The sequence below is a fragment of the Salmo salar genome, chromosome ssa21, assembly GCF_905237065.1.
Source record: "Salmo salar chromosome ssa21, Ssal_v3.1, whole genome shotgun sequence".
Lineage (NCBI taxonomy): Eukaryota > Metazoa > Chordata > Actinopteri > Salmoniformes > Salmonidae > Salmo > Salmo salar.
In genome coordinates, this window is record NC_059462.1 from 50574434 (window position 1) to 50589819 (window position 15386).

The 15386-nt window shown below is 44.9% G+C and overlaps 1 protein-coding gene across 1 annotated transcript; it reads left to right on the top strand.

Annotated features, from left to right (window-relative positions):
• The first annotated feature begins 2124 nt into the window (after positions 1 to 2124).
• On the top strand, positions 2125 to 14258 carry LOC123729532 (extensin-like). Its single transcript, XM_045704404.1, has 3 exons — positions 2125 to 2155; positions 2855 to 3752; positions 13910 to 14258. Exons 1-3 carry the CDS (start codon positions 2125 to 2127, stop codon positions 14256 to 14258), a joined length of 1278 nt encoding a protein of 425 aa, XP_045560360.1.
• Positions 14259 to 15386: the final 1128 nt, after the last annotated feature.

Below are 15386 nucleotides of genomic sequence, written 5' to 3' on the forward strand. Positions count from 1 at the left end.
TCATATGTTTGAGAAATTGAAGTAATAGGATTTTTAAGGTTTTGAAAATCGCGCCACAGGCTGCCAGTGGCTGTTACGTAGGTGGGACGCGTCCCACCTAGCCCATAGAGGTTAAATATTTTGTCTTGTCCATTCACCCTCTGAATGGAACACATTCTCAACAGATGTCTCAATTGTCTCAAGGTTTAATAATACTTTTTATCCTGTCTCCTCCCCTTCATCTACACTGCTTGAAGTGGATTTAACAAATTACATTAATAAGGGATCATAAACTCAGCAAAAAAGAAACATTATTTTTCAGGACCCTGTCTTTCAAAGATAATTTGTGAAAATCCAAATACTTCACAGATCTTCATTGTAAAGGGTTTAAACACTGTTTCCCAACAATTAATGAACATGCACCTGTGGAATCGTCGTTAAGACACTAACAGCTTACAGACGGTAGGCAATTAAGGTCACAGTTATGAAAACTTAGGACACTAAAGAGGCCTTTCTACTGACTCTGAAAAGCAACAAAAGAAAGATGCCCAGGGTCCCTGCTCATCTGCGTGAATGTGCCTTAGACATGCTGCAAGGAGGCATGAGGACTGCAGATGTGGCTAGGGCAATACATTGCAATGTCCGTACTGTGAGACACCTAAGACAGTGCTACAGGGAGACAGGATGGACAGCTGATTGTCCTCGCAGTGGCAGACCACATGTAACAACACCTACACAGGATCGGTACATCCGAACATCACACCTGCGGGACAGGTACAGGATGGCTTATGGGCACAAACCCACCGTCGCTAGACCAGACAGGACTGGCAAAAAGTGCTCTTCACTGACGAGTCGCGGTTTTCTCTCACCAGGGGTGATGGTCTGATTTGCGTTTATTGTCGAAGGAATGAGTGTTACACCGAGGCCTGTACTCTGGAGCGGGATCGATTTGGAGGTGGAGGGTCCGTCATGGTCTGGGGCGGTTTGTCACAGCATCATTGGACTGAGCTTGTTGTCATTGCAGGCAATCTCAACGGTGTAGGTTACAGGGAAGACATCCTCCTCCTTCATGTGGTACCCTTCCTGTAGGCTCATCCTGACATGACCCTCCAGCATGACAATGCCACCAGCCATACTGCTCATTCTGTGCGGGACTTCCTGCAAGACAGGAATGTCAGTGTTCTGCCATGGCCAGCGAAGAGCCCGGATCTCAATCCTATTGAGCACTTCTGGGACCTGTTGGATCGGAGTGTGAGGTCTAGGGCCATTCCCCCCAAAAATGTCCGGGAAGTTGCAGGTGCCTTGGTGGAAGAGTGGGGTAACATCTCACAGCAAGAACTGGCAAATCTGGTGGAGTGCATTGCAGTACTTAAGATGCACTGCAGTACTTAATGCAGCTGGTGGCCACACCAGATACTGACTGTTACTTTTATTTTATTTTGACCCCCCCCCTTTGTTCAGGGACACATTATTAAATTTCTGTTAGTCACATGTCTGTGGAACATGTTCAGTTTATGTCTCAGTTGTTGAATCTTGTTATGTTCATACAAATCTGTACACATGTTAAGTTTGCTGAAAATAAACACAGTTGACAGTACGTTTCTTTTTTTGCTGAGTTTTAGCTTTCACCTCAATAGTCTATGTCATGGAAAGAGCACGTGTTCTTAATGTTTTGTATTGTATGTAACTACTAAGCTTGACTTACTGTTCAGTACTATAGGCATGTGCATTTACAGATTACATGTATCACTAAGCTTGTTTAATTTGTACCTTTATTTAACTAGGCAAAACAGTTAAGAACAAATCCTTTTTTACAACGCCGGTCTAGGAACAGTGCGTTAACTGCCTTGTTCAGGGGCAGAACGACAGATTGTTATCTTGTCAGCTCAGGGATTCGATCAAGCAGCCTTTCGGTTGCTTGCCCAATGCTCTAACCACTAGGCTACCTGCCCCCCTTCATTTGAGAGGTGCAGTAACCCTTCTACAGCAGTCTTTGTGCTCGAAATAGGGTTAACACATAATAGAGTAATCATCCCAAGAGAGCTCATGAAATCTACACAAAATATGGATGTACGCTGGTGTCGAAAAGGCAAAGCTGTCTTTGTAAATGGAATGTGCAGACTAATGGCATTAGTAATTGGGAAAATGGGTCACCTGGGATATGAAGTGTTTGCAGGTGGAGTTAATGGGGGGATTAGTTGGGTTAAGCCTTAACCGTTAAGGGCTAATATGAATCACCAATAGTATGTTCCACATACTGTCTGCCAGCATACCTCAACATCGCTTCAACCAGGCTGGATTGATAGGTTTACACAACTGACATATTGAGGACATGCTTCCCAACCACTAAGGACCAGTGAACGGAGACACATTGAAATGGAGAACATGGTCTCACATTAAACGGTAATAGGAAATGAGAGGAATCCAGGTACCTGGGTAAACTAAAGGCTTACTGAACATGTTGTGGTTAGTTATTATTTCCACATGCAGAAACCCCCTCCATGATCCTCCTTAGAAAGCATTCATTCATGCACACACACACACGCACACGCACACGCACGCGCACACTCAATATTGAATGCAGTTGGATCTCCCAGAGGGAAAGAGTAATTTGTCCAGCTCTGGAATAAGGGTCTCCCCGCTTCTGTCATCAAGATGATGGAAAACATTCAACCATGCTGCTAATGAAAAAAACACTCAGCTACTGAGTCCTGGTCCACCACAGGTCTACACCACAGGTCTACACCACAGGTCTACACCACAGGTCTACACCACAGGTCTACACCACAGGTCCACCACAGGTCTACACCACAGGTCTATACCACAGGTCCACCATAGGTCTACACCACAGGTTCACCATAGGTCCACACCACAGGTCTACACCACAGGTCTACACCACAGGTCCACCATAGGTCCACACCACAGGTCCACACCACAGGTCCATCACAGGTCTACACCACAGGTCCACCACAGGTCCTCCACAGGTCCACACCACAGGTCCACACCACAGGTCCACACCACCGGTCCACCACAGGTCTACACAACAGGTCCACATCTCAGGTCCACCACAGGTCTACACCACAGGTCTACACCACAGGTCCACACCACAGGTGTACACTACAGGTCCACCACAGGTCTACACTGCAGGTCCACACCACAGGTCCACACCACAGGTATACACCACAGGTCCACCACAGGTCTACACCACAGGTCAACACCACAGGTCTACACCACAGGTCCACTACAGGTCTACACCACAGGTCCAGCACAGGTTTACACCATAGGAACACCACAGGTCTACACCACAGGTCCACCACAGGTCTACACCACAGGTCCACCACAGGTCTAAACCACAGGTCCACCACAGGTCTACACCACAGGTCCACACCACCGGTCCACCACAGGTCTACACCACAGGGCCACTACAGGTTTACACCACAAGTCTGCCACAGGTCCACACCACAGGTCCAACACAGGTCTACACCACTGGACCACCACAGGTCTACACCACAGGTCCACACCACAGGTCCACCACAGATCCACACCACAGGTCCACCACAGGTCCACACCACAGGTCCAACACAGGTCTACACCACAGGACCACCACAGGTCTACACCACAGGTCAACACCACAGGTCCACCACAGGTCCACCACAGGTCTACCACAGGTCTACCACAGGCCCACACCACAGGCCCACAACAGGTCCACCACTGGTCTACACCAGAGGAGAGGGCTATGGCTTTCAGACCCTCTCGTTTCAGAGGATATTGCAGTAGGCAAGGCCAGCCTCTCACACATTTCCCCTTCATTTATTCCACAGGAATTCAGCTCCCATTTCCTGACTGCATACTGGGCCTGATTCAAGTGAAACAAGCACACCCTGTAAACAGTCTCATTACTGAACTCCAACACTTCATTATGCAGCAGGCAAACGTCCAATTACCAGGGAGGGAGGAGATGATGGTGTGAAGCATGGTTTGTACAGCCAGGTCACCCGTGATATAAGTCAGTATTCAACGACCATCCATGTCTGAGGATGTCGGGAGATGACGTTTGCAACAACTTCGAAATTTGACATTTGAGAAACATCGATGAATGTCTAATTCTGACGAGAGACTGTGAGAGCTAGTTGGGTTTGTAACCACTCTGACTGAAATAGATAAGTGTATCTCCATGAGGTAAATGATAAGCTATATCTGATACCTGTCGATCGAGGGATGCCCTAATTCCGTTGTCATAGGTTATATCATAGGATATAAAGCTCATGGACCATGCCAGAAGGAATTCAATGGAATGATACATTGGTCTTTAGCATCATGGGGGCATGACCTAGGTGGACCATGGACCAGAGCTAGGTGGACCACTGACAATGGACCAGAGCTAGGTGGACGACTGACCATGGACCAGAGCTAGGTGGACCACTGACCATGGACCAGAGCAAGGTGGACCACTGACCATGGACCAGGGCAAGGTGGAGGAAGTGCAGTCAAACCCCAAGCTCATCATTCCATAATTAGTTCAAAATACACATTGTAGCATCCTCAAGCAAACCACTCCCACAATAATGTCTACTTCATACCCTCTGCCCTTTCAAAACGCTGCAATCATCATGATAATTTGTAATACTACAATTAAACTCATGTAATTTCATGTTTAAATTGTAGTTGTGACAGGAATAGACTCTGTACCGGTAGCCCCTGTATATAGCTTCGCTACTGTTATTTTACTGCTGCTCTTTAATTATTTGTTATTTGTTATTTTAATTTTTACTTATCTATTTTTACTTAACACTTATTTTTTCTTAAAACTGCATCGTTGATTAAGGGCTTTTCAGTAAGCAATTCACAGTAAGGTTTACACCTGTTGTATTCGGCGCGTGTGACAAATAAAAATTGAACTAACCACATTATGCTTATCATCACGTTGAGTATCATACATTACTTAATATTCGTTGTCATTTAATCTCTGGCATTTTCACAACAGGCATCTTGGAGGGAATCATTGCTACTTTAAATGTATTTGTCACATCTCTCCAACTTGGTGCTCTCTCCGCTGTGTCTCAACTGTAATTTGTAATGTTAAATAAAGGCCAATTCATTTCCTGCAGGCCTGACTAATCGCCAAGGTGCCTCAGATTCTAATTCATTACCTTGCTCTTCTCCAGCTCCAAACACACAGAACACAGACTGTTTAGAACACACAGAACACAGACTGTTTAGAACACACAGAACACAGACTGTTTAGAACACACAGAACACAGACTGTTTAGAACACACAGAACACAGACTGTTTAGAACGCACAGAACACATGCTGTTTAAAACACACAGAACACAGACTGTTCACACATGTGTGGCCAGAGAATGTGCATTACAGCAACCCCAGATGTAAAATAGTAAATAATGGTTACTTCTTAGAAAGTATTGAGCGTTTAAGAAGAGTTAAACAAGGCTGTCCGTTGTCTCCATATCTATTTATTATGGCCATTGAAATGCTAGCTATTCAAATTAGATCCAACAAGAACATCAAGGAGTTAGAAGTCCAGGGGATAAAAACTAAAGTGTCAATGTATGCCGATGACTCTAGTTTTTTCTTAAGTCCGCAATCTGGATCCCTGCACAGTCTCATTGAAGATCTTGATAACTTTTCTAGCCTCTCTGGATTAAAACCTAATTATGACAAGTGTACCATATTACGTATTGGATCGTTAAAAGACACAGTGTTTACACTACTTTGTAGTTTACCAATAAAATGGGCTGATGGTGAAGTATACATACTTGGTATTCACATCTCAAAAAATATAAATGAACTTACCACAATCAATTTCAATAGAAAGATACGATTCTGCAACCATGTAGAGGTAAATACTTGTCTATTTATGGAAAAATCACATTGATTAACTCTTTGGTCCTATCACAGTTTACTTACTTACTAATGGTGCTGCCTACTCCACACAACTCGTTTTTTAAATCATATCAGCAAAAAATATTTCATTATATTTGGAATGCTAAGGCAGACAAAATTAAATGTGCCTATTTATATAATGAATATGAGTTTGGGGGCCTAAAATGATTACATATTAAAGCTTTAAAACTCTCACTAAAAGCTTCACTCATACAAGTTATACTTAAACCCAAAATGATTCTCCAGTAGATTATTAAGAAAGTCTTGTCCTTGGTTCAAAAATTGACTTTTTGCCTTTATACAGATTACAACTTCTCATTTCCGACTAATTGAAAATAAAATTTTGTTTAAAGTGTTGCCCTTTTTTAAACAAGCTATACAAAGATGGTTACAATTTCAGTTTCATCCTCCAGAAACATACAGGTTGCAAAATAAATGGGAAGAGATTTTCGATGTACCGATTCCATGGCACATGGTTTATGAACTTGTATAAAAAACATTTGATTCAACATTTTGAGTTTTTCAATTTAAATTTTTATTCAAAATTCTTGCCACCAACAGAATGCTATATATATGGGCATACAACAATCTCAGCTCTGTAGATTTTTCTGCGAAGAGACAGAATCAATAGATAATTTATTCTGGTATTGTCCCTATGTAGCTTGTTTCTGGTCACAGGTTCAGGAACGGTTAAAAAATCACAACATGCACTTAAAATTAACCTTACAAATAGCAGTGTTGGGCGATCTGGAAAGCCATAGTCAATCAATAAATAATATAATAATACCAGTAGGAAAGGTTTTCATCTTTAGCTCACTATCTGTAGATACTATATGATTAGAAAGGTTCAAAACCTATGTAAAACATCACAGCACAATTGAAAAATATATGGCACATGGAAACCAAACGAGGGTCATCTATGGTGATAGGTGGGATGGGCTGAGAGTGGCTGAGGGTTGGGATTAAAGAGTTTATGTTTGGTAATGTATTATCATTATGAGACTGCTCTATACAAAAGTACGATGTATGTAAAATGTACGTATATGTAGCAGAAAAGCTGTAAAAAACAAACAAGATATGTGTCGTCTGAAGAGGGAGTGGATGGGTTAATAAAAAAATGAAATACAAAAAATGTCTGCTTCGTACCCTCTGCCCTTCCAAAACGCTGTAATCATCATGATCATTTGTAATACTACAATTAAACTAATGTAATTTCATATTTAAATTGTAATTGTGACAGGAATAGACATATTCATTACCAACTAACCACATTATGCTTATCATCACGTTGAGTATCAAACATTACCTAATGTCCTCTGTCATTTCATCTCTGGCATTTTCACAACAGGTATCTTGGAGGGAATCATTTCTACTTTAAATGTATTTGTCACATCTCTCTAACTCGGTGCTCTCTCTCCTCTGTCTCAACTGTAATTTGTAATGTTAAATAAAGGCCAATTCATTTCCTACAGGGCTGAGCAGCAGCCCTGACTAATCGTCAAGGTGCCTTAGATTCTAATTCATTATCTTCCTCTTCTCCAACTCTAAACACACAGAACACAGACTGTTTAGAATACACAGCACACAGAATGTTTAGATCAAACATAACACAGACTGTTTAGAAAACACAGAACACAGACTGTTTAGAAAACACAGAACACAGACTGTTTAGAACACACAGAACACAGACTGTTTAGAACACACAGAACACACAGAACACAGACTGTTTAGAACACACAGAACACACAGAACACAGACTGTTTAAAACACACAGAACACACAGAACACAGATTGTTTCAAACACACAGAACACAGGCTGTTTAAAACACACATAACACACAGAACACTGACTGTTTAGAACATACATAACACACAGAACACTGACTGTTTAGAACACACAGAACACAGGCTGTTTAAAACACACAGAACACAGGCTGTTTAGAACACACAGAACACGGGCTGTTTAGAACACACAGAACACAGGCTGTTTAAAACACACAGAACACAGGCTGTTTAGAACACACAGAACACGGGCTGTTTAGAACACACAGAACACAGATGGTTCACACCTGTGTTGCCAGAGAATGTGCATTTAGAGGATATACTAAGAAAGTGTGTCATACTAGGTTTGCGGAAAATCAATTCACAAAGCTTTATTGTCTATTCTAAAATGTTGTTTGGCACTAAGCTCACATGCAGCACATAAAAACACATCCTCTTAAAGGACAACGACATCTCAGTATGACCATAATAACTGTTTATACTGTGGTCTAAAACTGTCATTTATAAGTCATTTACTAATCATTTAGACAAACAAGATATTAAACAGAAAAGTATGTAGAGTCTGTGGGTACTTCACTGCTTAATTATCTAAACGATTGTAAACTATGACATCATCTGTTCCATGGCTTCTCTTGGACAGAAACATGTATGTCAATTAAACTACAGTGCAGGATGACTTTCCAATAGTACCCTGGCCCATCTCTTAACCCTGCTGCAGAGAGAAGACTGTGTTGCTCTCCGGCTATATTCACCTGAGCCAAACAAATGGTTGTGTCATTTACCCCTCCGATCCAGAGCGCTCCATTTTTCATCTGAGCACTGCTGGCAAACTGTGCGGAGGGAAGTGCCTGACTCTGATGACTTCAGTGGCATCGCTTCCAAATTGATTTAGAAAATAGTGTTCAGGGGACTGAGATTTGTAATCTAGTATCAAAGATAAAGGAACAAACCAAAGTGTGTGAAACAACACACCTTCTGAGATCCGAATGAGCAAGGGGAAGTAGTCACTACACCCTACCAATCCCATGAATGAGCAAGGGGAAGTAGTCACTATACCCTACCAATCCCATGAATGAGCAAGGGGAAGTAGTCACTATACCCTACCAATCCCATGAATGAGCAAGGGGAAGTAGTCACTACACCCTACCAATCCCATGAATGAGCAAGGGGAAGTAGTCACTATACCCTACCAATCCCATGAATGAGCAAGGGGAAGTAGTCACTATACCCTACCAATCCCATGAATGGGCCTATAGCCTACTCTACTTCAGATGCACCCTACTGTAACTCAGAGGGACTCTACTGTACTTCAGATGCACCCTACCAATCCCATGAACTGAGAGGGGAAGTACCCTCACTATACCCTTCAGATGCACCTACTGTAACTGAGAGGGACCCTACTGTACTTCAGATGCAGCCTACTGTAACTCAGAGGGACCCCTACCGTAACTCCATGAGGGACCCTACTCTACTTCAGATGCACCCTACTGTAACTCAGAGGGACCCTACTGTAGTTCAGATGCACCCTACTGTAACTCAGAGGGACCCTACTGTACTTCAGATGCACCCTACTGTAACTCAGAGGGACCCTACTGTAACTCAGAGGGACCATACTGTACTTCAGATGCACCCTACTGTAACTCAGAGGGACCATACTGTACTTCAGATGCACCCTACTGTAACTCAGAGGGACCCTACTGTACTTCAGATGCACCCTACTGTAACTCAGAGGGACCCTACTGTACTCCAGATGAACACAGCTGTACTTCAGATGCACCCTACTGTATCTCAGATGCACCCTACTGTACTTCAGATGCACACTACTGTAACTCAGAGGGACCCTACTGTACTTTAGATGCACCCTACTGTACTTCAGATGCTCCCTACTGAATCCCAGATGAACCCTACTGTACTTCAGATGCTCCCTACTGTACTTCAGATGTCCCCTACTGTAACTCAGAGGGACCCTACTGTATCTCAGATGAACCCTACTGTACTTCAGATGCTCCCTACTGTACTTCAGATGAACCCTACTGTAACTCAGATGAACCCTACTGTAACTCAGAGGGAGTGAGGCGACTGGGCCTGTTTATTCCTCTACTGTAACTCAGAGGAAGTGTGTCGACTGGGCCTGTTTATTCCTCTACTGTAACTCAGAGGGAGTGTGTCGACTGGGCCTGTTTATTCCTCTACTGTAACTCAGAGGAAGTGTGTCGACTGGGCCTGTTTATTCCTCTACTGTAACTCAGATGAACCCTACTGTAACTCAGAGGAAGTGTGTCGACGGGGCCTGTTTATTCCTCTACTGTAACTCAGAGGGAGTGAGTCGACTGGGCCTGTTTATTCCTCTACTGTAACTCAGAGGGAGTGAGTCGACTGGGCCTGTTTATTCCTCTACTGTAACTCAGAGGGAGTGAGTCGACTGGGCCTGTTTATTCCTCTACTGTAACTCAGAGGAAGTGAGTCGACTGGGCCTGTTTATTCCTCTACTGTAACTCAGAGGGAGTGAGTCGACTGGGCCTGTTTATTCCTCTACTGTAACTCAGAGGGAGTGAGTCGACTGGGCCTGTTTATTCCCCTACTGTAACTCAGAGGGAGTGTGTCGACTGGGCCTGTTTATTCCTCTACTGTAACTCAGAGGGAGTGTGTCGACTGGCCTGTTTATTCCTCTACTGTAACTCGGAGGGAGTGCGTCGACTGGGCCTGTTTATTCCTCTACTGTAACTCAGAGGGAGTGAGGCGACGGCCTGTTTATTCCTTTACTGTAACTCAGATGAACCCTACTGTAACTCAGAGGAAGTGTGTCGACGGGGCCTGTTTATTCCTCTACTGTAACTCAGAGGAAGTGTGTCGACTGGGCCTGTTTATTCCTCTACTGTAACTCAGAGGGAGTGAGTCGACGGGGCCTGTTTATTCCTCTACTGTAACTCAGAGGAAGTGTGTCGACTGGGCCTGTTTATTCCTCTACTGTAACTCAGAGGAAGTGTGTCGACTGGGCCTGTTTATTCCTCTACTGTAACTCAGAGGGAGTGTGTCGACTGGCCTGTTTATTCCTCTACTGTAACTCAGAGGGAGTGTGTCGACTGGGCCTGTTTATTCCTCTACTGTAACTCAGAGGGAGTGTGTCGACTGGGCCTGTTTATTCCTTTACTGTAACTCAGAGGGAGTGAGGCGACTGGGCCTGTTTATTCCTCTACTGTAACTCAGAGGGAGTGAGGCGACTGGGCCTGTTTATTCCTCTACTGTAACTCAGAGGGAGTGAGTCGACTGGGCCTATTTATTCCTCCAATCCCCAAAAAACAACATGTCAGGTTTGTTTGATGTAATTTACAGTCATTCCCTCAATGAGCAAAATCTCTGTCAATATTAATTTAGGGATTACAATTTGTAATCTAGTTTGGACAGGAACAAAAAACAGCAGATAGAGTCCAAGCCTGGGATCCTGACCACTACCAGGCTCCATATAAATCCTGACCACTATCAGGCTCCATATAAATCCTGACCGCTACCAGGCTCCATATAAATACCGACCACTAACAGGCTCCATATAAATCCTGACCACTAACAGGCTCCATACAAATTCTGACTACTAACAGGCTCCATATAAATCCTGACCACCAACAGGCTCCATACAAATCCTGACCACTAACAGGCTCCATATAAGTTCGTACCATAAACAGGCTCCATATAAATCCTGACCACCAACAGGCTCCATATAAGTTCATACCACTATCAGGCTCCATATAAATCCTAACCACTAACAGGCTCCATATAAATCCTGACCACTATCAGGCTCCATATAAGTTCGTACCATAAACAGGCTCCATATAAATCCTGACCACTAACAAGCTCCATATAAATGCAGCAACATTTTGGGAAAACTGCATCCCCTGTACACTACATACTACAGTAGATACTGTCTTTCTTCAAGAATAGTGTGAGTGATGGAGACTGCCATCATCATCGCCACTCTAAATTAAGAGAAGCAACCCTGTGTCTTGACCCAGCCTGGCTTAGTTCCACCATCCCCCAGCCTAGACCCAGCCTAGCTTAGTTCCACCATCCCCCAGCCTAGACCCAGCCTAGTTTAGTTACACCATCCCCCAGCCTAGACCCAGCCTAGCTTAGTTCCACCATCCCCCAGCCTAGACCCAGCCTAGTTTAGTTACACCATCCTCAGACCCAGCCTAGTTTAGTTACACCATCCCCCAGCCTAGACCCAGCCTAGCTTAGTTCCACCATCCCCCAGCCTAGACCCAGCCTAGCTTAGTTCCACCATCCCCCAGCCTAGACCCAGCCTAGTTTAGTTACACCATCCTCAGACCCAGCCTAGCTTAGTTCCACCATCCCCCAGCCTAGACCCAGCCTAGTTTAGTTACACCATCCTCAGACCCAGCCTAGTTTAGTTACACCATCCATCCCTAGGCCAAGCCTAGTTTAGTTACACCATCATCAGGTCCAGCCTAGTTTAGTTACACCATCCCCAGGTCCAGCCTAGTTTAGTTACACCATCATCAGGTCCAGCCTAGTTTAGTTACACCATCCTCAGACCCAGCCTAGCTTAGTTCCACCATCCCCCAGCCTAGACCCAGCCTAGAATTAGTTACATCATCCTCAGACCCAGCCTAGTTTAGTTACACCATCCATCCTCAGGTCCAGCCTAGTTTAGTTACACCATCCATCCCCAGGTCCAGCCTAGTTTAGTTACACCATCCATCCCCAGGTCCAGCCTAGTTTAGTTACACCATCATCAGATCCAGCCTAGTTTAGTTACACCATCCCCAGGTCCAGCCTAGTTTAGTTACACCATCCTCAGACCCAGCCTAGTTTAGTTACACCATCATCAGACCCAGCCTAGTTTAGTTACACCATCATCAGACCCAGCCTAGTTTAGTTACACCATCCATCCCCAGGTCCAGCCTAGTTTAGTTACACCATCATCAGGTCCAGCCTAGTTTAGTTACACCATCATCAGACCCAGCCTAGTTTAGTTACACCATCCATCCCCAGGTCCAGCCTAGTTTAGTTACACCATCATCAGGTCCAGCCTAGTTTAGTTACACCATCCCCAGGTCCAGCCTAGTTTAGTTACACCATCCTCAGACCCAGCCTAGTTTAGTTACACCATCACCATGCCCAGCCTAGTTTAGTTACACCATCCATCCCCAGGCCCAGCCTAGTTTAGTTACATCATCATCATGCCCAGCCTAGTTTAGTTACATCATCCATCCCCAGGTCCAGCCTAGTTTAGTTACACCATCCCCAGGTCCAGCCTAGTTTAGTTACACCATCCTCAGACCCAGCCTAGTTTAGTTACACCATCCCCAGGTCCAGCCTAGTTTAGTTACACCATCCCCAGGCCCAGCCTAGTTTAGTTACACCATCCCCAGGCCCAGCCTAGTTTAGTTACACCATCCTCAGACCCAGCCTAGTTTAGTTACACCATCCCCAGGTCCAGCCTAGTTTAGTTACATCATCATCAGACCCAGCCTAGTTTAGTTACATCATCATCATGCCCAGCCTAGTTTAGTTACATCATCCATCCCCAGACCCAGCCTAGTTTAGTTACACCATCCCCAGGCCCAACCTAGTTTAGTTACACCATCCCCAGGTCCAACCTAGCTTAGTTAAAAGTAACTTTACAGTGAAACACATACCAGTCTTATGGTGCTTACTGTATAGCCTAAGCTATTTTAAAAAGGTACAAAAAAGGTAATAATATTTCCCAACATGAATGTGGGTTAACCTAGTCTTTAACCATGATGTTCTTGATGAAAAAACAAAGGAGGCGTTTTGTGTTGTTTCGACCAGCTATCCTAACGCAGTGAGATGTGTCTTTTCCTCTGCCTTGCAACGTTTATCAAACACCTCGACCACAGCCTGTCAGCACGTGTCCTCTTCCCCACCATGAGAGATAGATCAAAAAGGAAGACAGATATAAAAAATACTGAATTTATGAAGTATTGTTGCCTACTGGATAATACCTCATAAATTCATTTATTGATGTCTTCATACGATCCCACCATGATAAAGTGCTACTGAAAAACAACATGGCAGAAACACTAAAGGAATGTGACTTATATTTGTGGAGTCATATTGCAGAGGTGAAACTGCTGATAGAACAGTAACCAATAGTGGGGACAGTTTCTCCACTTTCACTCTCACAGCACCATGTCGCCCCTGTTGGTTGTGTTGGGAAAGAGCAACTAAACCACTCTCCAGAACATTCTGGACCCCACCACCAGAGGGTCCAATCCCTGGACCCCACCACCAGAGGGTCCAATCCCTGGACCCCACCACCAGAGGGTGCAATCCCTGGACCCCACCACCAGAGGGTTCAATCCCAGGACCCCACCACCAGAGGGTCCAATCCCTGGACCCCACCACCAGAGGGTCCAATCCCTGGACCCCACCATCAGAGGGTTCAATCCCTGTACCCCACCACAAGAGGGTTCAATCCCTGGACCCCACCACCTGAGGGTTCAATCCCTGGACCCCACCACCGGAGGGTTCAATCCCTGGACCCCACCACCGGAGGGTTCAATCCCTGGACCCCACCACCTGAGGGTTCAATCCCTGGACCCCACCACCTGAGGGTTCAATCCCTGGACCCCACCACCAGAGGGTGCAGATTCATTCTCATGTTTATGCCTTCACACACACACACAGAGGCTGCTTGACATCCCAGACAGCTGTACACTGTATACTGTACATGTGGAGGACATCACTAGAATGTTTCAACGTGGTCAGCCTATGAAATCCTTTATCTGATTATTTATAAAAACAAAAGACACATTGAACATTGAACACAAATAGGTTCCTGTTGACAACATATGGCTGTGGGACCTGTATGATTCTCATAAAACACCTATTTTACAAAAGAAACAATGTAATTTGATGTGTTTGTATAGTTGAGAGGGATTTACATAAAAGCCATGCGTTGCACCTGTAAATGTTTTAATGTAATAAAGGAGAGCTGTTCTTCCTGAGAGGACCACAGTGCTGGGCAGGAGAGCTGTTCTTCCTGAGAGGACCACAGTGCTGGGCAGGAGAGCTGTTCTTCCTGAGAGGACCACAGCGCTGGGCAGGAGAGCTGTTCTTCCTGAAAGGACCACAGTACTAGGCAGGAGAGCTGTTCTTCCTGAGAGGACCACAGTGCTGGGCAGGAGAGCTGTTCTTCCTGAGAGGACCACAGTACTAGGCAGGAGAGCTGTTCTTCCTGAGAGGACCACAGTGCTGGGCAGGAGAGCTGTTCTTCCTGAGAGGACCACAGTGCTGGGCAGGAGAGCTGTTCTTCCTGAGAGGACCACAGCGCTGGGCAGGAGAGCTGTCCTTCCTGAGAGGACCACAGCGCTGGGCAGGAGAGCTGTCCTTCCTGAGAGGACCACAGCGCTGGGCAGGAGAGCTGTTCTTCCTGAGAGGACCACAGTGCTGGGCAGGAGAGCTGTTCTTCCTGAGAGGACCACAGTGCTGGGCCACAAGGTGGTGCCAAAAGAAGAAATGTGGTTGACACAGGCTTAGGCTGTGGGTAAAGGGTAGGAAATGTATTCGTCTGCGTAGTATGCTCAATCTACAGTACCCTGCAGCATATGATCAGCATATTATTGGGATGTTTCTTTGCCATGACTGCTTCTTCACACTTCATAGTCTAGTCATTTGTTTTATAATATGGCATTGAGCTACCCTTTACATTCTATTTCTATAGTCATTCCGTCTTCATGC